The 24,726-nt window shown below is 40.6% G+C and overlaps 1 protein-coding gene across 1 annotated transcript in view; it reads right to left on the minus strand.

Annotated features, from left to right (window-relative positions):
- Positions 1 to 985: 985 nt before the first annotated feature.
- The window catches only part of LOC109476989 (mucin-like protein), a 33,556-nt gene continuing 9,815 nt past the window's right edge, over positions 986 to 24,726 (minus strand). Inside the window, exons 11-33 of the mRNA XM_019778003.1 lie at positions 24,616 to 24,709; positions 24,146 to 24,328; positions 23,209 to 23,392; positions 21,940 to 22,135; positions 21,263 to 21,325; positions 19,728 to 19,869; positions 19,117 to 19,257; positions 18,367 to 18,617; positions 17,374 to 17,542; positions 15,741 to 16,007; positions 15,098 to 15,437; positions 13,467 to 13,666; positions 12,608 to 12,733; positions 11,838 to 11,957; positions 11,389 to 11,529; positions 10,475 to 10,600; positions 10,046 to 10,171; positions 9,038 to 9,583; positions 8,613 to 8,680; positions 7,352 to 7,467; positions 4,511 to 4,773; positions 3,061 to 3,211; positions 986 to 2,418 (exon numbers count right to left, since the gene is read on the minus strand). Of these exons, the coding sequence (XP_019633562.1) occupies positions 2,280 to 2,418; positions 3,061 to 3,211; positions 4,511 to 4,773; positions 7,352 to 7,467; positions 8,613 to 8,680; positions 9,038 to 9,583; positions 10,046 to 10,171; positions 10,475 to 10,600; positions 11,389 to 11,529; positions 11,838 to 11,957; positions 12,608 to 12,733; positions 13,467 to 13,666; positions 15,098 to 15,437; positions 15,741 to 16,007; positions 17,374 to 17,542; positions 18,367 to 18,617; positions 19,117 to 19,257; positions 19,728 to 19,869; positions 21,263 to 21,325; positions 21,940 to 22,135; positions 23,209 to 23,392; positions 24,146 to 24,328; positions 24,616 to 24,709 (4,152 nt within the window). The 3' untranslated portion in view covers positions 986 to 2,279. The remainder of the gene's footprint in view (positions 2,419 to 3,060; positions 3,212 to 4,510; positions 4,774 to 7,351; positions 7,468 to 8,612; positions 8,681 to 9,037; positions 9,584 to 10,045; positions 10,172 to 10,474; positions 10,601 to 11,388; positions 11,530 to 11,837; positions 11,958 to 12,607; positions 12,734 to 13,466; positions 13,667 to 15,097; positions 15,438 to 15,740; positions 16,008 to 17,373; positions 17,543 to 18,366; positions 18,618 to 19,116; positions 19,258 to 19,727; positions 19,870 to 21,262; positions 21,326 to 21,939; positions 22,136 to 23,208; positions 23,393 to 24,145; positions 24,329 to 24,615; positions 24,710 to 24,726) is intronic.

Below are 24,726 nucleotides of genomic sequence, written 5' to 3' on the forward strand. Positions count from 1 at the left end.
TTGTCTCCTAAAGAGGGTCGCCTCACAACATGACTATGACATAAAATGGTTTTCAATGCATCAAATGCTGTAAGCATCTTCTTTCAGTTCCGAATTCCGTGGTAAATTCATGTGGGGAGGGTGGCACATGGCACAAAAACATCGTATAGCAGTCGAGGCAGACTGGCTGTTTTTTCAATGATTTCTCATTAGTTACCATATCGACACGGTCGAAAATGACGTGATCGCCATGGGCAGGTATCGGGCGTTGAGCGGTTGTCCAAGTGGTCATCACATTGGACAGATCGCTAATGCTTGTGTCAATGGGGAAAATTTTTAGCCTGGAATCCATCCGTGAACGCTTTATCTCCGCTCCGTTCCTCCGCTCTGCCTTCACTTGGCTAGAAAATTTTTGTGACCAAGGAAAAGCGGTCACCATGGTCAGGTGGACAGCTTGAATATGTGGTCACCTAGGCAGGTTTGACTGTAACTTCTACTGAAAAATGCCAATAAAAAATAATAAAAAATAGAAGTCATGGATCACATTACTTCGTCGCCTGTCATTTTTGTTGGCTTTCTGTGACAGTAATTTCTTTTGCAGTGTGCAATGCAATGTATCGTTGCAGTTTTGCAGATTGGTTCGGCTCAGATCGACATTTAGTGTATCTTGTCACACATACACCATGCCCATCTGTTGTCTAGTGGTTTGTAAACGTCCGGAAATTATCTGCATAATTTATCCAGTAGTAGAGTTTGAATTTCCCATGAGCATTCAGCATTAGTCTAACCTTCATCAGCGTGACAATAACTTTGGCGTGGCGTCGTGGATAGAGCGTTCGGCGCTCAACAAGACGCTTGATCCCGGGTCGGAGCACAGGGGCATGTCCGAACCTGCACCCGGCGTTTTCTATTTTACAATTCTAGAATTAGGGGGCATTTTGTTTACTCAGTAAAAAAAAATGATGTTCGAAAACATTGGACCTGTATGTTTTATTTTTAAGGCACACATGTACATTTAAATACATGTGAAGGCATTTAAAGATGAAACCATTCATTTAACAACATCATAAAACTACAAATATGTAGTTTGATACAGTTTATTATTCACACTCTTGACACGAAAACTGACCTGGTTACATGGAGCAATGCACCAGAGTGACAATCGATTCGGTTTTCTTGTTGCTCGGTTGTATAAAAACATACAGGCAGGGTTACCAAACTAGCCGAAGGCTTATTACAAAGTGCTAACCCTGGCGACTGACCAATATACAATTCCATGACCATAATGTAATATATAGAGAACACAATTTAGAATACAAACGGATAGAACGTTCAAATAATTATAACGCGGCACAGCACTCAAGCTTTAATTAACACTAAGTATTAGACACTCAGTATGTTTTTACAATTTTACACCATATACCAAACCAATCATTCCAACCAGCAGTAGTTTGTTACAAACAAATAGCCTTGTTGGTAGAAGTGCATCTTGTACAATAAAAATGATAACAAAACATCATATAGTGTAATACTGAACTTTATTCCAACACAAGGATACACAATGGTCACATTCTAACGACTACTGTCGCCTTCCTCGGTATAAATAGTGACCAATCACTGCCAAACGTGACACGTGACCCTATTCAAATCACAGAAGACTTAACGGATATATGACGTCAGCAATTGGTCAAACGTGTCAGACAGTTTATATCGTCCAACGTCTCTGTTTATATAGTGGCTGGAGTGCCCTCTGATATAGTTATACCTCTTACAAAGTAGTCCTACTCAGTGTACAGTATTTTGACTATTTCCAATGAAACGTTATGGTCCGGTGATTCAATGTGGATGCCATTTCTTACCCTTATTAAGGCGACAGTTGTCGTCGAAAATTTGATCCTTGTGTACCCTTTGTGTTGGAATAAAGTTCAGCATTGTAACTATGATAACTACCAACACAGATGAACTTCCACGAAAACAAACATCAATATAAAAACACATAGCTCTGCCGTTTTAAAAGTTAGACGTTCATAAGTAAACTCCCTGTCACACATTCAGAACCTTTCAACCAAGGTTGACTGAAATTAGGGAGCAGTCTGAGCAGATCATTCTGTACGGATCCAGTGGAATATGAATTAAATGTGAGTCCAATTTGACCCTTCCTCAAAGAACGCATCCCAAACATTGCTGACCTACTCCCAAACACCAGCTAACCAGTCCCTTACCATGTCCATACCCGGCTATGTACGGAAGGGGTTAAGTTAATGTTTGATAAAGGCGCGTTGTTCTACATTGTAGATTTGCTATTCCCAGATGTTATTCCTGCCGAGGAAGGGCGATTCTCTCCCTTTCAGTACCGTAGACACCGGCGGATCCAGGCGGCACTCTGGGAGCGGGGCGCCGTACACGTCGATTGGCGCGTTGCGACGTCCTGTCCTGGCTCTGATGGATAGAAGAGACACTTTATTACCTTCACCAGAAGGGTATGATTTCGGTTTGGCCATGGTGGAGTGGCTGTGATGTGGGTCTGTATATATGTCAACTGTATAAGTCGAGAAGCTGTGAATGGACTTCCATGATATGATATAAAGTCGGTAGGTAGCGATTGTCAAGTTTGAAAATGGTTCACCTGGTGTTTTCCAATGGAACTGCAGTGGGCTTTTTTGCATGTGTTGTGTGTGTACAGCATAACTCGAGAAGCTGTGAATGGATCTTAATGATATTTGGTAGGTGTGTAGCGGTTGTGAAACGAAGGTCAAGTTGAAAAAATGGTTCACATATTGTTTTCCTACCTTAGTCTGTTCCTACCATCAGTTGTGTTTGTGTTTTTGTTTGTGTACAGCATAACCCTAGAAACTATGCATGGATGTTCATGATATCTATAATATAATATCTAGTGTCTGTGAATTTTTCAGCACAACCAAAGAGATGGTCTGACTTACCACGACATACGGGCCTACGACAGAAGCCTTGCTGACTGACACACCGAAAACAATACCTCCTTATGCGTATGGGAGGTAATAATTCTACCTCAGGCCAAATGTACATGTATATCCCTATGAGTACATCAACAGTGCATTGTACCTTTTGCAGTACCATGTTACTCCGATGACTGCGGCGACAGCTACAGCGGCCAGAGTCCCGCATGCCACGATGGTCACCGTTTGGGCTGGGGCCCCTGATCCTTTTGGGTCACTCTCTCCTTGTCTCTTCGTAGGTATCATGGTAGTGACGTCTGAATAAAACATGTAAAACAACAAATCTCAGATTCTAAACTTAAAAAAAAAATCATCTGGACGTCAAAAGTTATTCATGGCGAAAATCAATTCGTAAGTTATAGATATGAAAACATAAACACGACCAAAACGCGGAAGGGTATTTCCTTACCCGTGGGTAATAAAGATCAAGTCCTTAGATATGTACATTGGCCGGGTTTTAGGACATGCTATGTATATAAAAAGGTTCTAAGCAGTACTGATATACCTCTCTCTCTTTGACAACATTATAAATGTTTCCTGCATTATGTACAATCTGAAGACAAGAAATGCTTTTTAAAAACTGGCCTGGGGAGGGGGGGTAGAGAATATCTGGTTGACTGACGTGAGTTTCATGATGAAGTGTGACTACTCAGTTGGTGTAAGGCGTCCCACGGTGTCAGTAACATTGTTTATATCTATCTATCTATCTAAAACTATTAATGTCATGTTGTTATATTTCTTAGATATTTATATTTCTATACCTGATATAATGTATAATTCTTTAACAAAAACGTAAATCGAGGAACTATTCCCAACATCAGAGACGTACGGTTTTTGGAGGGTACATTCTTACATCTGTCAACATTTTGAAACTGTTTTGGTATATTCAAAATATTATTCCTGACTAACGTGAGTTTCATGATGAAGTGTGACTAACATAATTGGTAACCTTAGTGACTTAGATTGGACTTACGCTTAAAAAGACTAGACTCGTGCTCAGATGCACGATTGTTATGCATCACGTTTACGTGCGGTGAAAACTACGTACACGTGTCACTTCTTTTTTCAGCCCTCATATAACCAACGCTCAACATGGTTCTCAGTAAAAGGCTGGAGGCCTTGTGCCCCCCGGCAAAAAACAAGAACAACGTTGTTATGTGACGATAAATGATGAATAAATGAATGAATGAATGACGACCTTTATTGCACATTTTTGCCACACTGTCACTGGGCTAAGTACAGGTCAAAACAAAACATAATGTGGCGTGGCACCACTGTTGCAAATGTGCCGTTTGTTCCCTCGCGTGTTCCTTTACGCATGCTTTAATAGTAGATTCTTTATTGACAGAACAAAAAAGTACAGAGACTTTTGTATGGTCTTCTACAACTTAACTAAAGATCTAACAAAGCTAAATACATGTGTGGATAACGTTATCTTTCGTACATGTATATGTATGATGTAACAATAAAGGTTAACTATTCTCTAACATGTGTTCTCTAAGATTAAGATGTGCTTTAATTTTTAAGATAGGATATCGTGCAGTGCACTTTCTCACCTTCGCCGTAGATGTATTCCAACAGAGGAACTACATCTGCAATGCGCCCTGCATCTCCAAGAGCAACCGCTACCTCCTCCATGGAAGTGTCCACCATCATCCGGAGGTTGGAGATGGAGATAGGACGAAGGGTTGTTCCAAGGCTGTCCGGATGTGCCACGAAGAAAGCCAGGAGGCTCTGTCCGGATCCGGAGGTTGCCGACTGCCGGGGGTAACCGGGAGGAATGAACACTAACTCCGCGGTAAACACGGCGGCAATGTATCTGTGAAGAAAATGTGAAGGATGATGACTGAAGATAAAACTGGTCCACTGGTCGTGACAGAGAAGACAGACGCTATGTACAGTATTTACAGGTTCATTGTACCGGGGAAATTCCCCTAGCTCTTTTCAACAAGCACAATGAACAGTGGACCACGGCTTAAGGTCCCGTCCTAATACCCCCGTCACATTGTCGACGAGCTTCGGCCGTATTTGTCAATCGCCGAAAGATCGGCCGATTTCGAGATCGACCGACGATCGCGCGTATTTTTGGCTTGAAAATCGTCGTGGTCACATTGTGCGAGGCTCGGGCGATCGCTTGGGAATACATCTATGATAATTAAGTCCCTATAACATGGCAAGCAGATGAAGCAAGGCCAGTGTATCCACCTAAACATGAATAGTTTGGCCAATTTTTATGTTTGACCTGTCGTAATATTTTTTTGCAAAGTAATGGAGCGGACTGGCAGAATAAATAGAAATATAAACAGGAATTCTGTGAAAGATGCAACTCAAATACTACCACAAGAGCCACAAATTTACACTACCGTCTGGTTAACACAACGACCACCTTTTTAACCAGACAGGAGTCGGCCGAAGCTCGCTCGACACACGGGCGTACGTCGCCCGAGTTACGTTCGACGATCTATCGATGTTCGCACGATCTCTAGACCATTCATCCAAAATGTACAACAACATAATGATTATCATTATATCAAAATCTATTTTATACACGTATACGTGTACCTGAACAAAGCTAATAAGATATATTATTCTAAAACTTAACCTCTATATATCTACTTCTGTCTAAAATAGTATAAATCCTCCGGTAAACAAGTTTATTATCCATTCAATGGCATCAAAGTAGACGGAGGTAAAAAGAGCCATGCAATATAAACTTCAACTAGTAAGTAATATCTCTCTATCACATGACGTTCTTGTGGACACCATAAGAAACAAGTCAACCTTATTCCAGAATGAACAAGTGTAAAAGTCAATTTATTATACAACCTCCTAAAGGAACAAGAGTAAAGGATTTCATTTGCGTTCAATCAGTTGGGTTCAAAATCTAGACTAGGCATTTGACTTTATATAGTGAAAACCTTTTAATTTTTTAAAAGTGTTAACAAATGTTGATTTAACAAAAGTACAAAAAGGACAATTTTATCTATTTTTATCCTTTCTCGTAAACATAACGTTAACAATCAGTGGGACGTTGCTCCTGCAAACTTTACAAGAAATAAATGTCACAGGTGCCAAATAAATAATGACTTCACAGGAGCTCGACCGAGGCTCGTAGAACCTTCGTCCGACACTGGCACGAAGATCGCTCGAAGCACGCACGATTTTAAAAACGTTGCGCAAGTCGGGCGAGGTACGGAAGAGGGTCTCCCGAATATTTCGCGAAGCTCGCGCGAGGGTCGACCGTATTCAGCGACCATCGCCCGATTTTTGAAGACAAAGAACGGCCGACACTCGTGGGATGTACGCCCGAATATCGGTCGACTCTCGGTCAGACAGGGACGAGCTACGGGCGAGGTACGCGCGAGCTGGAAACGAGCTCTGCGACCTCAAAAATCGCCGGCGACTAGTCGCTGATGTTAAGAACACGTTTCGCGTGTCAGCGAGCTTCGGCCGACTCCAAAAAATCGCCGGCGATCCCGAAAATTCGCGCGATGTTCGACGGAACATCGGGCGTACTACGGCCGTAAATGTCGTTTAGAGGTCGCCAACTAGTCGGCCGATCGATTTACGCGCAATGTGACGGGGGTATAAGGACTGCGACCCTAAACAGTAGCGTGCATGTCGGGTGAGCGACATCAGCCGGGATTCGAACTCCCAACCTCTTAGTCCAGAGGCAGGATCGGTAACCACTGGACTACGCACGCTACGCCCTGCAAGAAAATCTAATGTCATAATCATCATCCGCCTGTTTATCAGCCGGGACCAATTTAGTGCTTATTTCACTCCACATAGCCCTGTCAAGCATGAACTTACCATATTCGATTCCAGTGTCTCTAATTTAAGTGTCAGTAAATGCCAAACTTCTGCAATCCATATCTTGTCCCCGCCCTACCCTTAACCATGAATTGGTAAGCCAGTGTTCCGGAGGCTATAGATATATTCGGTTATGTGGGACTTTATAAGGATCCACAATTAGCTAAAATCTCTAATTCTTCCATTGATCCGTAACATATAATTTACACCAAACACCAATACAAAAAAAATAATTGTCACACAATAACACGGGTAATAACACTGACCACCATACTTGAAATACATGGTATACATTAACAAGTTCATTCACCAACTGTCCTAGTAATGTGAAGTGTTCTAGCTCTAAGACATGTGGTACAAGAATCTGGGCTGTTTGAAAGATTTTTTTAAGTTGAACGTGTTATGTACTGATTGTTCTTTTACCGAAAGATGAGTTGTTGGGACAGGGCTTTTGGCATTCCTGTGTGTTGATGAAGTGTGCAGAGCTTCTTTGTTAAATTCTCTCTATCACCGGTAGCAAACCTTGTTGTTTGAAGCAAGGTAACAAAAGGCGAAAAACTGTAATTAAATTAGAGAACACGTACGATCTCGCAGGTCCGGACACTCTGCAGTCGTGAAGCTCGTGCATGTGTCTCCGACAGAAAGACGTCATCTCCTCAGCAACGACGGTCTTGAAATTCTCTAGTCTATCAGCCGTCAGCTACAGGGGAGAGACTCAAAATAATGAGTATATTCTATGGAAGCGAGTGTGCGAATGAAAAAGTTTGGCAAAAACGTTGCCATTTTCATGAGATCATTCCTTGGGCCTTTGTCGTCTTGCCAGACGATCTACAGCTTCAGTCATTCTCTGAGATGAGATCATTAAGGTTGAACAAATGGCTGAACACACAGAGTATGGTATGATAAGGCGAAAAATAGACTCTTCATTTTCATTTCTTCACATTTTCTGTTAGTAGAATATTCCTCAATCAGTGACTGACTTTTTTTAAAAGGTAGAAACACGTACCTCTAAATTTTCTTTTGGTCAAATTTTCTTCTTTTCCGTTTTCATTCTAAAATATCAGTATCGTTTTCCAATACTTTTGCACATGGCTCATTTTGCAACTGCTTTGTATGATTTACTGTATGGTGAAAAACGTTTAATTTTGCAAACGAATGAAAATTCATGCGCAGGCGGAAATTATCCTTATAATCAAATCGCCATGGCCTAATGAATAGTACTAGTAATTGTAATTGTAAAATTAATCTTGCGGACATGCCGCAGAAGGCATGAAGGTGTGTCCGTGTCACCGTCCACCGTGTATATTTTTTTTTAGAGAATTATTACAAATAAATGGACAAAGTGACAACGGACTCAGCTTGTACGCAACTTATTGATGTAACATACTCGTATATATGCATTTAGCCCCATGGGCATGAACATGCAATTAAGATTCACTATATTTTCACCGCTGCATATAAAACATCTGACAAAACTCTAGCTTCAACATACTAATAAATGAATAGATACATACCAGATATCTAGTTATTGAACACGAGTTTGAACAAGTAATAAAAGACACAAATACCTAAAAATGTTTTGTTGCTTTGATGTAGCCTTGTGTTGCTAGCATGATTTTCCAGTTGGTATCAGAAGAAAAATCCAAACTACCACGAAGAATCAAAAGTTATGTGACATGTAAGAGTGGACGTTTTGTGTATTGCCAAGGAACAAGGCACGGTGTTTACATATGCGGCACATAGTCTTGTATGGCCCAACGTACCACTGCGTAACCTGACACCGTACCACCTAAAACATTTAATGTCTAACTGATGTCGATGTAACTAGTAGATTATATTGCTCACCTCGTCTATATACATGTCCAGTGTCAACAAGATGGTGTTCCTCTCCAACTCACCAGCCACACTTGGATCTGTATGAAAATAAAGGGTAAGGAAGCCCTATTGTTTGAGGTACATTTTCAACAATAGAAACTTGTGTGTACATAGCGTTACAGGAGAAATTAGTCTCATTCCCCACATAGAAGTTACGTCGATGGAGGTTAGTCATCCATGCAGATGGTAAGATGTGCCAAAAATCAATTGCTCAGGCAACTGGATATGACTTTTGGAAACGGTCAGGTTTCATATTTTCCACATTCAGTGACCGTTTCCAAAATCACATCCGGCTGCTTGAATAACTGATTTTTGGCGCATACAGTGGTTAGTTTCCCACTTCAACATAGCAACTTGGAGTTGTGCCCTCCACACAACAGAGTTTCAGGTAATACCTTTGGTCCGACCTTTTCCTGCCGTGGTAAATGGGACTGTATCCCCTTGGTGTACTGTAGTCCCCTCTTCTTCTTCTTCTGAAGAGGACTGAGAAGCAGTTGTAGCAGATGAGCTTCCAGTTGTTTTCTCGACAGTTGTTGGAATCGAAGACCTGTAGTGGTGAACTTCGGTTGTCGATAGCGGAGTTGTTGCAGCTTCTCCATCAATTGTGGATCGTTCTGTGATCTTGCTAGTGATGGCAGATGATGGTGGCATGGTCTCGGTCGGATGCTCCGTTGTGTCTTTCTTGCCCGACGCTGTAACAGGGGATGTGACCAATGGCATCGCTGGTCCTGAAGTCGTTGGCGTTGCAGTTGTAGTTGTAGGCACTGTTGTGGGGCGTGTAGTTGTAGTTGCAGTTGTAGTTGTAGGCACTGTTGTGGGGCGTGTAGTTGTAGTTGTAGGCACTGTTGTGGGGCGTGTAGTTGTAGTTGCAGACACTGTTGTGGGGCGTGTAGTTGTAGTTGTAGGCACTGTTGTGGGGCGCGTAGTTGAAGTGGCGAACTCTGTAAAATATTAAATTGGTTTTTAGGCTGCGGCATAGAAATTCAATACATTAGTTTATGCTTGGATTATGAGAAGTATTTAGAAATATTTTTTAAATCTAAATTTGGCTTTTCCAAGATTTTCCAGTTTCACATTTTTCAACTTCCAGTACAATGGTAGTATACTGGTAATACAATATGCTATTTTGAATTTTATAAAAGCTTATTTCATATATTAGCTATTTAATTAAAAAGGTATAACGTTGATAGCAATTTTGGGGCATAAATTGGTCACACAATTTGTTTGTTTCAACAAAAGTTTCAATATTGCGTCGTCAATAGTATTTTGATAATATGTGTAACAAAATTTAACAGAATGCAATGGACATTTAGTAATAATTATATAAAACGATGCACGATGTCATTGATGCACCCTGGTTTAAGAGCACACGATTCAGAAGTAAACGTCCTAAAAGTCCTTACCTCTCACGCATAAGCCTTCAATGAGTTCGGTTCCTTCCTCACAGATGCACGAGTAACTCCCCACCTCGTTCTCGCAAACCTCGTTGGTCGAGCAGTTGAAGAGGCCCTCGAAACATTCATCGATATCTGTGAGAACAAAATGGTACATGTTTCTCAAACGGCAAAATCTGCAGTCAACACAGATAATCCCTCATTGTCTTTTTCTTGCCATCGTTTGTTTATGTGCGTTTAGAGCTTTCTATAATCGATGTGATGTAACGTGAAACAATAAAATGTAAATCGGTCTAAGAATTTTACCTGCAGAGGAGGCAATCTTGGGATGAAAGCCTCATAGTTATATGAAAATACGATTTCCGAGCCTGTATAGCTCTAAATTGAAGCAATAAAAACATGATAGGGACGTGAAGAAAATAAATGTATATATCTAACCCTCGCAGGGATGCACTGGGTTGTCCGTCAGTTCATAGCCGTCCTCACAGTAGCACTCGTACGCGCCTATAGTGTTGTTACACAGCTGGTCACAGTGATTGTCACCGGTAAGGCATTCATCAATATCTGGAAATACAAAATAACATTTTCAGATACCACATAAGGTCATATCACTTTGTTTGTTTACTGTTTATTGTTTCTATTTATTATCTATTTGAACCTAAAAACAAGTCAGTTTGTAGTAAACTAGTTTGTAGAAGGAGAACCCCAAAACGTACAGGTTTATCGGAGGGTTCCCCTTAAATATAATTAATTGTATAATTGATTTTCGTCAGTTACATATCTTGACCCCAGATGCATTGTAAATTAAGATTAAACAAAAGTAAAAAAGCAAATCATTATAGATACAGGTACATATGAATATGGAGTTAACACGACGAACTAACATGTAACTAATTAATGAAGTAATACAATCAAATAGCATATCAAATTTACAACAAAAAAGAAATGAAATTTCATCAAGCAAATTATAGAGGCAAATAATTTAGCGCGAATTAAAAAAACAAGAAAACAAGAAAGACAGGAAAATCAAATAAAGAAGTAGTAGTTGGCTTCTCTATCAACTCATTTTTAGATATCTTTTACAACTAGGAAGAGACTGACAATTCCGTTGCAAATGACTTGAACTGTTCCAAATTGAAAGTCCTGTTAAAATATCGTAAAATGTTCTTCCTTTGTAGCAAAGAAATTACCTCTCAAATAGATACCTATATTGATATTGTACAATGATATGTGTTTTCTAAATAGATATATACGTGTGAACAGTTTGGCATAGCCATATTTGCCATATTGTCAGTAGTTTTTAGCCCTATTGGCAACAATTAAAACGTCTGATAGTATACACAAGTGCTAACCTTCACATGTAACCCCATCGACGTTGAGCTGATATCCTGCCATACACACGCAAGTCGCTAGTCTAGAGGACGAGTCAATGGCACACCAGCCAGAGTCATCGTCACAACCTGGGTTGTTCTCCATGCTGCAGGGGTTGCTTGCTGGAAGCAACGGCGAGAAGTTAATTTACTTCAGGCTGAATCAATCAAATACGTCATCTGTTTGCAGGTCCTGTCATAGAACGCAGTATGTACATCTACTAATTTATTATGCAAATTACACCCTGCTTTGCATAATTTGCATTTAATCATGCCAACCATCACCTAAGATACCTACCAGCAAAAAATCACGACGATCCATCAGCTTCCAAAGATATTTTCAGACATTCTAGCACAGTTCCTAGAAATCTTGCAGACTTGTTACACATTGTACTATTAGGCTCGCCCCTGATGTGTCGCCAAAAACTTACGTTCACAGTTTTGTCCATCTGCTGCGAGCATGAAACCGTCCTGACAGCTACAGTTGAAAGATCCGTCGGTATTCAGACAACTTTGGGTGCAATTGTTCGGGAGATCACATTCATTGACATCTGAAACAAAAATAATAAAAATTTACAAACCTAAGATTAATTCTTAGCAGTTAATAATCTGAAAGTGTACTAACTTAAAGATAATTCTTTCTGGTTAACACGCCTGTTTTTTTTTTATTTTAAGGCCAAACTGATTTGATCATATGGATGACATCCTCTGGGCACTAAAAAAAACATGTCATTGATTGACCCTTTCGATATTCCATTTATTAAATGCAATTTTATATGAATGGTAAGGAAAGTTGTACACACAGACTGAATACGCATGGTATGGTACGTACATGTATACCGATCAATGAACTCTTTATCTTAAAGTTTGTTCTTTCCCATCGTCTTTGACTTTGGAAAGTTGCAGAGGTAATTCGATTTTCTTCTTTTCATTTTTGACCACTTTACCTAAAAAACATTTGGTCCTAAACTTTTATGTTTTCAAGGAAATAGAAAAAAAATATTCGCGTGGATGTCATCCATGTGAAGTCAGTGTGGCCTAATATTTAAAAACGTGCTTCAGTACCACGCAACAGACACCCCTAGTAGGTATAGTTAGTTAGCAAAATAGAACAATTGTATAGGTTACTATAAGCGCTGAACGTAAAAGTTCTTGACGTTAAGACAGAATACACCAACTTGTACAACAAATGATCTCTTACCTTCACAGGAAACCGCGTCATCTGTTAGGTAGTAGCCTTCGTTGCAGCCGCAGGAGAAGTTGCCGACACTGTTGATGCAGACATGATGACAAACAGATCCTTCTGTGGTGGTGCACTCGTCGATGTCTGGAACAAGAAGAATAAGAAAGAAGATTGCTACATGCCTAGATTGACCCTTTCGATATTCAACGTCATAACCACACTCATAAAGAATGCCCTCTTCATGCATATATATACGGGATATGTGTTATAACATACCAATCTGTATCTGTATAGCCGGTATAACCGCCCTTCGGCGTAACACAATTACAACAGCTTCGCTGACACGGAGCGCGGCTGTAGCTAGCATCGAACAACTGCTACACCCAAATCTCTGCACGTTTAACTGTAGCAAGGCTCAAAATTAACTTTTCTTCCTATTGTCCCAGCATTGTCCCGAAAATAAATTTCAATTGTCGCGATGAACGTCCCCAACCTGTTTTTGTCGTATGTATGAATGTATGTATGACAACAACTTGAAGTCAACACTATTTTGCTTACGTTATGACTCCCATGCGCGCTATAATTGCAGAGTACACAAGACATTTGGGGAGGAGAAGGGGTGGGGCTTTTCCGGAGCCAAAAGCCGGGACGTGTGCCTGATCAACAAAAAAAGGGTTGACATTGTGATGTTGATTATTTTTCTATTGCCCCAAAAATGTCCCAAAGTGACTTTCTAGTTGTCCCCGCCTAAATTTAGTGGTCACTGGCCGTTAATTTCGAGCCATCTGTAGGTGTTCTTTAAAGATTTCTAGTGATGTTCTTGAACATTGGCAATGAATTGCACTCATAGTGTTTGTGGAGAAAACTAGCTACTCACCGATGCAGGTCTGTCCATCTCCGTGAAACCCAGGCGGGCAGTCCCCGCAGTCGAACCCGTCGATGTCGGCTGGCGGTTGCCGGTCTGTGCACACAACTCCCGAGAAGCAAGGGTTAAAGTTCTCGACGCATGCGTCGATATCGCTTTCGCACCTCTTTCCGGTGTACCCAGCTGGGCAAGTACACTCCAAAGTGGTAAATCTGAAATTGAGTTGAAATTAAAGATTTTACAGTTACAAATTACTGCAATGTAATTATACAATGAAATGGTGAAATACAATGTGTATACTGGTGAAAATATGATTTCCATTGCTCAAATTTCCCGCGATCATTAAATGAGGAGGATATACTACTACTAGTACTTCCTGATTTGTTTGATTTCCTTCTTTTTATGTTATGTTTACTTTCCTTCTTTTTATGTTATGTTTACTTACTTGCGAAAGTATTTTGGCATTCATCTATTACACTTTTTGTTATGCTTAATACCTTATCAGTTTGTTTTTGCAATTTGATTTTCTTTCAGTTCTGTTATGTTTTGATTTGTCATTTGATATGTCATTTGATTGTTTTACTTCCTTAGTTAGTTAGTTATTATTTTTTCATTGTGTATCTACTGTAGTAGTATTACTATTTGCTGTTTGATCTTATTTACATATGAATGTGTGTTATAATGGTCAGTAATTGTGATGATCATAGATAATTAATTGCATTTCATTTCAGGTAAAAAAAAAACTTGTTGAGTTTGTGGTTTCTCCTGCATTTTTTCTTTATCATTTACGACAAAATTATTTGTTTCATGTACAAATTACCAATAAAAAACGATAAGCAAACTCGAGTCCGAGGAACACATGCCTTGCAAAGAATTATTAAGATGTAAAGAACATCATGTAAATAAGTATTTTTAAGTGTTAGTATTTTTAACCTTTCAAGTTAATGTGTTATGGTGGTCCAGTCTTGTTCAGTAACTCCTTGCAGCTATCTTGGGACTACCCCTACATCCAAGCCCCTTATTTCCTTGTGCGTTGGTGCACAGGTGTAGATTTCACATTTTTTTCACATTTCCCTCAGCACGATTTTTTTGTATCGTCAATCACATTTTTTTCACATTTTAGTTTCACATTTTTAATATTAATATAATAATAATTGTTTATTGATTGATCGATGAGTACAATCGCTAGCACGTGGCAGCGTAACTAAAAAGTAGCTCTGAATTGCATGCTTCCAGACGTTTACGTTCACATTATTTCACATACGTTATTAACATTTTTCCAAGCATCACATTTTTTTTCACATTCTTGGCCCCAAATCACATTTCTTAATTCACATTTTCTCAAAATTTCACATTTTAGGCTTTCACATATTTTTTAACAAAATCACATAATATCACATTATATCACATTTTCCAATTTTGTTTTGGCTCAAATTCACATAAAGTTCACATTAATGACCCTGAAAGTGATATATATATAGAGAGCAACGTGCCACATTACTCTGTCACATTTGTTTCTCAGAACACAAAACCTAGTTACACAGTTCTAGGAACAAAAAAACATGTCCTAACATAATTCAATATGATAAATAACCCTATTTGCTTAATATATTAAATATAATAAATTAGAAAGTAAAACATACTTTGTGTTTCCATCGATGTTCTGTTCCTCTGCAGCTTGTCCCTCACAGAACCCACCGTTCAGACAGGAGCACATGTTGACGGTTGGCCAGAGCTGGGCGGTCGCGTTCTCCGAATTCGTCACGTCAACCTGCAGGTTAAACGGCTCATCTGACGTCACGAGCCAGGAAAACGTCGCCACGTCACCCGCTACGGACAACGTGGCGTCAGCCGGGACTTCCGGGCCCAACTCGAACATCATGTCGAGGTCATTTCTGTCGGCGGCAGTCACGGTAAACTGGAGCAGTTCTCCCACAGTAGCGTTGACAACCTCTGGTCCTTGTAGTGTTGGAGGGAATATCTCTGCAAGTTTGTAAGTGATCCATAAGTTTATCAAGATCTAATTGGACATTTTTATTCAAATCAAAGCTCCATTATGCAACATCTGGTCATTTCTTTACAAACTAAGCTGAATCAACCCTACCGCATTTCAAACAACTTCTATTCAATAATAAGTGTAAGTGCCAAAATACGTCTTACGAGTGTGTTTAGAAAAGCTTGAAACACAGCTGTCAGCAATGTTTTTTTACCTTCTGTCCAGAAGAAATCTCCGTAATTTATAAAGGAGTAGAATTTTAATTTTCTATGAAAATAGTAGGAACATACCTCTGACTATCTTCTCGATCTCAAGGTCCTCCTTCATCACTACGGACAGCGCCCCAACTTCAACGTCGCCGGTCTCGAAAATGTCGAACAGACACTCCCTGTCGTCTCCACACACGGCATTGGCCTGCTGCTCCAGTTCTGCACTGCCGAAGATCACCTGGTCCGTGTAGTGTGGCACGTAGCTGCTGTCCTTGTACGAGTCGGTGGTCCTCCCTGGCTCGTAGAAAAATCTCGTTCTCTTTGGACCATCGTCTTCTGTCACTTGCCCTGTACGATAAATATAATCTTTATATTGACACAACTTAGGACATGTCAGAAGAGCAGGAACATTTTGCACCACTCAGATATTGCAAAGGACTATATAAAGAACAAACTGCGCTCGTACAGACTATTCAAATCTACTTATAATGAAGAACATTATCTTAATATCCCAAACGCAAGTCAAAGAACCACCATCACTAAACTACAAATCAGCTGTCATAAACTCAGCATCGAAACAGGAAGGCACAACCGCACACATCTGGAGCAAAGGATTTGCCAATTTTGTAGCTCAAACAAAATAGAAGACGAAGACCACTTTGTTATTGATTGTAGTTTATATAGTAATGAAAGAAATGATCTTTTTAGATATATTACAAGTACGTTTCCATACTTCCAATACTTGCCTAATATTGAACAATCCATCTTCCTTATGCGCTTTGATCATCCTGTACTATACAAACCCATTTCAAATTATAGTTTTAACATCACAAAGAAACGAGAAGAAGCCGAACTTCTGTATTAGAGTAGATTTAGAGCTGTTTGTACAACAAACATGTATATTACCCATTTCATCTGTTCACCTGTACTTAGCCCGGTAGGGCATGAATGTATAATAAAGGTTATTATTATATTAAAGGTAATCTCCAAGCAGATCAACAGGCAAGGCAGTAGCCATTGGCCAGAGGTGTGTCCATTAGGCATCGGTGGCTAATGGATATCGGTGACTATATTGCTAATGGACACTCTTCTAGCCAATGGATACTGCCTTGCCATCGTATGATCTGCTGGAGCCGTAGGAGAAGGATGTAGGGCGACGATATCGGATGGGCATACCACTGGCAGAGTGCTCTCACAGAGCCATAATCAGGAGGAATTTGACGAAATTGAATTTGATACTGGATGATGTTACCATAGTCTCCGACCCTCAGGTATGAGGATGGGACCTGGTAAAATGGTAAAGATATTGACACAGCAAAAGTACATCGGCTCTCGTAGGGTTTACTGATCATCATCTAATACTCATTATCATCACAACTATACATACATACATACATACATACATACATACATACATACAAACAAACAGACAGATGGATAAAAATGAATTAACCTACGTACAAGTATATGAAAAATAACATATCGAGTTGGACGTGTCACTTAAACTACTAGTTCTAAGGCGGTTGACTAGAGACTGTTTCATAGCCTGATTAAACTATCCTACCAACATCTGTGGGGAGGGGCTACCAAAGCCTCAGACCTCTGTATACCACACAGCTTGCGTAAGATGACGAAATGGAACAATTACGCAAGGTGTTCGTAAAGAATTGATTTCGTACATTGTTTGACTTACAATGAACGTTATAAAACTTACAAGTTTCTCCAAACTGATTGAAAATGTCCTCCTCAGATGCACCGCTCGGTAAGACACTCTCATCAAAGGCCACGAAGTCGTTCTCAGAGTCTCCGTCCCAGTAACCCAGGAGTCCCTTAGTCTTCTTCTGGTACTTATTGGGAACGGCGTACTCCAGGTGCAGCATTGCCTGGTGTGGATGAAAAGTATTGGGTGTCAAAAAACAATGGTGATCGTTACAAAAACGTTCCTTAGATCTCCAAGATCTAAAGGGCACTGCCTGGTGATGGTAATGATGATGGCGACGAAGATGCCTGAACTTAAAAAAGGAATAGTAAAAACATTAGCTGGGTTAAGATGCCCAGCAGAAGACACTCTAAGACCGCGATGACTTGGGTCCCCCAGGACGGCAGAAGAAAGAGGGGAAGGCCGAAGCACACCTGGCGCAGGACCTTCCAAGACGATCTAAGAAGGGCAAACATCCCCTGGGAGGAGGCTGAGATAGTGGCTGCTGATAAAAAGAAGTGGAAGCTTGCTGCCCGATGTGCGATCAGGCACAGGAGGAACTAAGGTCTAAGGTAAGGTAAGGTAAGATGAATATTATGCACTAGCAAGTTAAAAAAAACCGTCACACACAATGCTTATGGCCATGGCGATTAACTGGTTGCTTTGCGGATCACAAAGTGCTCATTATCAACATCTCTTTTGACTGTAACAGTGGTGTACGTTAGTACATTTCCTTTAAATCTACCAAGTTTGAATGCTGAATTGACCCCCAATAACTACATTTACACATTACGACTGTCCACCCTTCAGAAACACACGCAGAAACAGAATAGCATACCTGTGCTCTGTAGAAGAACGATCATGTAACTGCTAGCCAGTGCCTTGCGCTACCTAGCTCTTAGCCAGTGCCTTACGCTTCGCGCACTCGACCATTCATTCATCAGTTCCAACCATAGATTAGGACGCTGCATACACCGAAGGGTCTGATCATTATATAGTATTACTCACCTTCTGAGCCGTCACCTTCACTGACAGCTCGTTGAAGAAGAAGATCAGTAGAGAAGAGTTGGAAAGTGCGGATACTGAAGCGATATCCTCCACCTCTTCTTCATGTTCCAGGTCTTCAAAGAGTGCCATGTCGACGGCCGTGTAGTTAACGTACAGCTGGAGACCATCGGTTCCGACCAGGTTGATTTGGATTGGAGAACGGCCCATTTGATACGCGACAATGGAGGTAAACACTGTTGCGTGGCTCGTTCCTGGAAGGAAGGTAAGCAAAAGAAGATAAAGGTAGTCCTAGAGTCTACTTGAGGCCGAAGGAACAGGACTCTTATTTCTATATAACGCGCAGTGAACAACAAAATGACACTCATCAAAAAATTTATCTATTAGTTATTTACTAATAGAAAAAATTACGGCTCTCAGTGGCCAATATGAGATGTTGTCACATCGGCGCACCAAATCCGTAAGGTGTTTTTGGCACCCAGTTAGACAGATTAGCCTAAGAGGCTCGGTGGGCGTCACTCCACCGAATAGGTGGGGAAGTCGTGTAAAGTGCCTTTCCCAAGGGCACAACGTCGGGCCACGGTGAGTATCGAACCCGGGACCTCTTGGTTCCGAGTCAAACGCTCTAACCTTTGCGCCACCGACGCCACTTATTTACTAATATTAGTATTTTTTGGCTGCAAAGGAATTACAAGGAATATTATCATGTTACCTTTTCAATGAGGAGTTGAATAGAAAAAATGTTATTCTGACCTTCAGCCTGAGACGTCCGTGCCTGGACCTGGTACTCCCCATCGTCGAGATCCAGAAGAACATACTCGCCAAGGCCGTTGAACGTGTAATTCATCCCGTCCAGTGTCTGGATGTGCGGATCATACCACGAATGTGCAAGGGCTGTGGATAAAACAAGATATTTATCCATACAGGTATATTCTGGAAACGTAGCGAGGCATCAGGAAACGATAAGAGCCACCGAGTGGAGTGGAGAGTACGTAGAAGACGGCCCTGTAAGAGATTTAGAGACAGTCCAGTGCAACATCTGGGCCCTGCATGGCCAAGAGCTGCCAGAAACATACGAGAATAGACTTTATCCTGGGATGGGGGGTCTTCAGCAGGAATGAAGATGATACTTTTTTTACTTCAGGGAAGGTCGTTTTGATTTTCGTATGTGACTATGTTCGCAGATAAAAATCACGGGGGGTTTAAGGGTTTTCATGTGATCCTTTTTTTTATTAAATCTTATTTTGTTAAGTATTAAAATCAAACAATTTGACTCGCGAGCTCCCGTGCTGTATGCGATGCGCTCTATCTCTATGTCGTCTAAGAGATTGCAATATAATGATAAAATAATATACACAACATACCACAATTGATATTGTAGTTAGTGCAGCTGGAAACGGCGGTCGGGACGGAGCGCGGACGAAGCTGGTTGAACTTGTTGCAGTAGTACCAGGAGGAGCCGACACAGCAGTCCTGGTAAGCCTCCCTGTCTTCCGTCTGGTTATTCTGTACGAATACGTATTCAAGCCCCATGTCACGCATTCATAACGTTCCCCCGACCACCGAACAACTGAAGTTTGGATTGGGAGCAGTCTGACCAGCAGATTTAGGCTACACATGTACATACCTTTCTATGCAAATAAAATAAAATTTAAGTTGTTATATTTATGGGTTCACCACACCACGAAGTGGTGGTGAACCCATATTGCTTTTTCTGATGTTTCTTTTCTTTTCCTTCTCCTTCTCCTTCTCCTTCTCCTGCCATTTTTTAAATGGATTCAGCTTCTTCATTTTAGGGCCCAAGGTCCTGAAATTTGGTATGGAGGTACAGTGGGCAAATACCCCTAGGCGTTTTTTAAATTATTGCGATACAGGCTTTTAGAATGGTTTATTTGAGTTTTGGCTGTGTTATAGCAAATGTATTACTGTGCCTTGTTTACCACGTTTGGGCATGAGTCATCACAATGGAATGCAGGGCATCAACCAATAGGCATGCAGCTTTCCTCTATTCTTCTTGCTGATTGGCTGTTGGGATTTAACTTGATCAACACCTGCACAGAGCATTTCCACCTGCACAGAGCATTTCTTGCTGATTGGCTGTTGGGATTTAACTTGATTAACACCTGCACAGAGCATTTCCATACTGACAGTATGTCTTTATTCAAGTGTTTTGGTAGGTATTTCAAGCTTTTCTGCTCCAGCATTGGAATGCGGGGCATGGACGTTTTATATTTTGAAAATCAACAGTTTGCATTATGCAATTAAAAATCCTAACCAATAAAGTAGGGAATAGCTATCCAACTGTTGTTTTAGTTATATTTTACTTCATATTATAGTTATATCAATGTAAATCATTGTTTCCCTTGTGTTTCTCATTCTTCCCTGCCATGTCGTAAAATGTGGTGAACCCATCGCTGTATTTGCTCCAAAGCAAATATTGGCCTTTCTAGTTAAGTCTGATTTGACTCCCAACATCACCCCGACTACTACTGACCTGCTCCACCCAACTTCCAGCCAACCATGGCTGAACCTTGCGTCCACAGCCGAACATTTGGAACATTTTAAAACATTTGGATGGCGCAGTCTAACAGTAGCCGACATAGCCGAACATCAGCCAACCACAGCCGACCATGCTCCCGACCTACTCCTCACCATGGTCAGGAGAGTTCGGGAGGCCATATTCGGCTGTGTGGCAGCGGCTTACCTCTAACATCTAAAGATTGCATCCACAATGCTGCAGTAAATCAATTGTGCCCGCAAGTAATAGTGGTGAGTCCCCGAATTCGGTAATGCAAGCAGATAAAAGGTTTTCTTGATACGATGGTTGTGTAATGAACCCCCAAAAAAGTCATAAGCATGATTTAGAAGACAATTGATTTAGAAACAATGACGATCTTACCACCACAAGATGTCCTCCGAAATGGCCCCACTTTAGCGTGCCCCATCGAATCCTGTCCCTTGCCTGTTGAAGTTGACAATCGAAACAAAAAGCTGTTCATTGCAGTGACCAACTCAAAACTGCCATCTGAAGTCAAGTTCGTGATTTCTCTTTTTTTCCCTTTTTGCTTAGTAAGCATTATATGCTGACAGTGTAGCCGAAGGAGCAAAACTAATTTCCTTTTAAATTTATGGTCGATTTCTATAATTACAAATTTGCATGAAGTTTATGATGACTAACTTTCCACAGAAGCATAACAATTGTATAAAATTCAATAAAAAATAGCTGATGTGTTTACAGTTTTCTGACACCCGTAAATAATATCATCAGGTTGGTGAATGATTGAATAGCAAAGTTATCTTTTCTCAACAACTTGTTTAACAAGAGCCGGCGTTTCGATGACCGTCTGTCATCTTCATCAGGGCAATTATAGCTGGTCTACTACGCAAACAACCTTACGCCTAGCTCCAGTGCACAGTGAAACAGTAACACCTATATACCAGAACCAGTCATAGTTAACCTAACGAAGATGACAGACTGTCATAGAAACTTCGGCTCTTGTTAAACATGTTAAGTTTGGTCATTCTTTTTCCATTCAGATTGCATTCTAGTGTACTAGACAAACAAATGGTACCTACACATGGACATGGCCGTTTATATTCCTTCCAGTAGTAGCTCGGTCCGTAACAGCAGGTTCTCCACATCCGGTACATCTTGGAGTCAACGAACGAGCGAACTTTGACCCTGCTGATAGCGCATGTCTCATGACCGATCCATACGTATCGATTGAACTGCCAGGTGCGAAACTGCTTGATGTCAAAACCTACCCTGTACCTGTTTGGAAAGTGTTGAAGTCAAAAGTTTTTTTGTGGATTATTTGATTCAAGCAGCAATGAAATTACTAAATAACTGTGATAGAAGTAGACAATTCTTCTACTGAATATGAATTAACTTATGTATGTTAGGTTATAAGTTTTGCTATGACCTGAGATTTTACAATATACGAAAATACCTTAGACGCTAATTTTGATTATTTAATTTTTATACAATGTTTTATGTGCCAAGAGTAACTTTATAGATTGGTATACTGCCCATGTCCGATTGTATTGAAATGTTTTGTCAGCGGGGCTAGCCCTATGCAATAGCCACTGGGTAGTTGGTTAGTTATGGGTGTGCGTGTTGAACGGCAAAGCCTATAGACAAATGAAAATAAGGCCACACCAATTTAATTTCTTGGTTAACGGATTCGCCCGCTTCATTTTTTTCTGATTTGCAAATAAAAGTAAAAATTCAGAATCAACTGCAGAATGCTCATATTTTGCCCTGAACAGATGAAAACAGTCCTTTTCTTCCTATTTGTTACAGTTATTCCATTTTTCAATGCAGTGGTATCATTTAAAGTTAAAAATTCATTGTTTAAATTTTGAACCAGTCTGGTGTGTTGACTTCATGGCTCCTATCATACCATTTTGGGCCATGATAGGATGCCTAGGCCTGTTTTCATTTTTATTTTTTTCGCCCGCCCGCTCCATTATTTTTCTAGAAAAATCCGTTAACCAAGAAATTAAATTGGTGTGGCCTAAATGATAAATAAATAAATGCATCAATAAATAAAATGATAAGAATATGTGCAGCAACTTCAAATGCTAAATGATCTGGATATTTATGATGAGAGAACAAGGACAACCTCACGCAGTTCAGCTGCAGAACTTCCAGATTTAAGAATAGTACCTTACCCTAAGTGTCTAGTGATGAATATTAAGTGCCTCGATCATATTCCATACAATTGAAATGTAAGGCTAAAATGATACGTGTTTGCATAAGTTGCAAATAAGCCAGCCATTCATAAGGAATCGTACATGAAATAGGTCGACAGGCAATGTAGGAAAAAAGGACAAAGACGATACCTCCTATCGTGATAGGCCTGCTCCAGGGTGCAGGGGCAAGATCCGGGGGCCGGTAACTCATGGTAACCTGGCAGGGTAGTCGGGGTTTCAAACTCCTGCTTACGGATCCACGCCGAACAGCTCACCACTGCTTCCGCAGGAACTGGTCGAGCCCCTTGGTGTTGTAGTGCAAACTTCCAGTAGCCTGCAGTGCATGGACGTATGTGTCAAAATAAGTAAGTAAGAATATCAACATGTACAAAAACATGTAAAGCTGTATGATAAACATACAAGACCTCAGCATAGTATATCGTGTATTAGCACCTAAATGTAGAATTACTTGTAACAGATCTTTGCCGTAGTTTACTTAGCACTCTGTGAAGTGTAGTACTCGTAGTTTATAAAGGTGTAGCTTAGCACGTACTTGTACATGTAGAGGTGTACAGTCAGTAGTCCCATTCAACATTTTACCAAATGTATAATTTTTCTAGACCCATACCAGCTAGTAATTTTATCATATGCCATACTGTTCCTGCTACAATTGTTGTGCAATAAACCTTAATTGTATTGGTGTCTCAACGAGCATTGCAGTAAATACTGAATTAGAATCTATCATTAACATATTTTATTATTTTTATGGCTTTGTGCTGAGTTTCACGTTCCGCCGTTTGTTCGTTCGATGGTTGGGTGTCGGATATATTGCAGCTATATGAATAAAAACCACGTACCAAGCAGATGTCAGAGGAAAAGACTGGCCGATCAAATGAAACAAGAAGTGATGGAATTCTTTAATCGCTAATTAACTATTACAAAACATATCATGTCTGTTAGACAGAGCTCGTGATACGTTACAATTGTACATAGCTAAGTCCAGTCTTATTAGCATTAGTCCAATTCAAATCACTAAGGTGACTAATTGTTTCACATATGTAGGAGACAGATGTGAATACGTGCCTACCTGCTCTATTTGACGGAAGACGGAATAGAGTCCTCATCGCTTTGGTTCCCGAGTAAGGTGACATCCCCTCCACGTTACCAGGTCCTAAGCCCGTCCCGTCCCCGGCGCTGTAGCCGGCAACTGCCGCGTCCCGACTGGTCTTGACCCGCGGGCGGTTCTTATCTCTTGGCGTTATCGCCTCGTCTGTTGTAAAAATAACCAAACAGCATCTTTTGCTGCAGCATTCATAGCAAATACCTCAACTCGCCGCGTTGGGTCAGTTTTCTACATGGTTCACAAAGGTTTGAAAAATATAAAGTTCGATTGCGGAGAAAAATAGACTATATTCATGTGTAGGGTATATACTAGTACTAGTTTCTATACTGGTCATTTTAAACCACTTTGTAATGTTTTGTATGAATGTACATTGTAGTATACAAGTAGAACACACGAACAGTGCTACATCTATATTCTGACAGCGACTGACCTACCTGGAGTAAACCATTCCTGCTTAAGCGGGGGGTAGACGAACGTTGCAAACGACTCAGTGCCATCTGTGGATATGGCCAGTTGGAATGTATTTCGCTGTTGGCGAATGACGA

The sequence above is a fragment of the Branchiostoma belcheri genome, unplaced genomic scaffold (assembly GCF_001625305.1).
Source record: "Branchiostoma belcheri isolate BF01 breed outbred unplaced genomic scaffold, Haploidv18h27 scaffold4, whole genome shotgun sequence".
Classification (NCBI taxonomy): domain Eukaryota; kingdom Metazoa; phylum Chordata; class Leptocardii; order Amphioxiformes; family Branchiostomatidae; genus Branchiostoma; species Branchiostoma belcheri.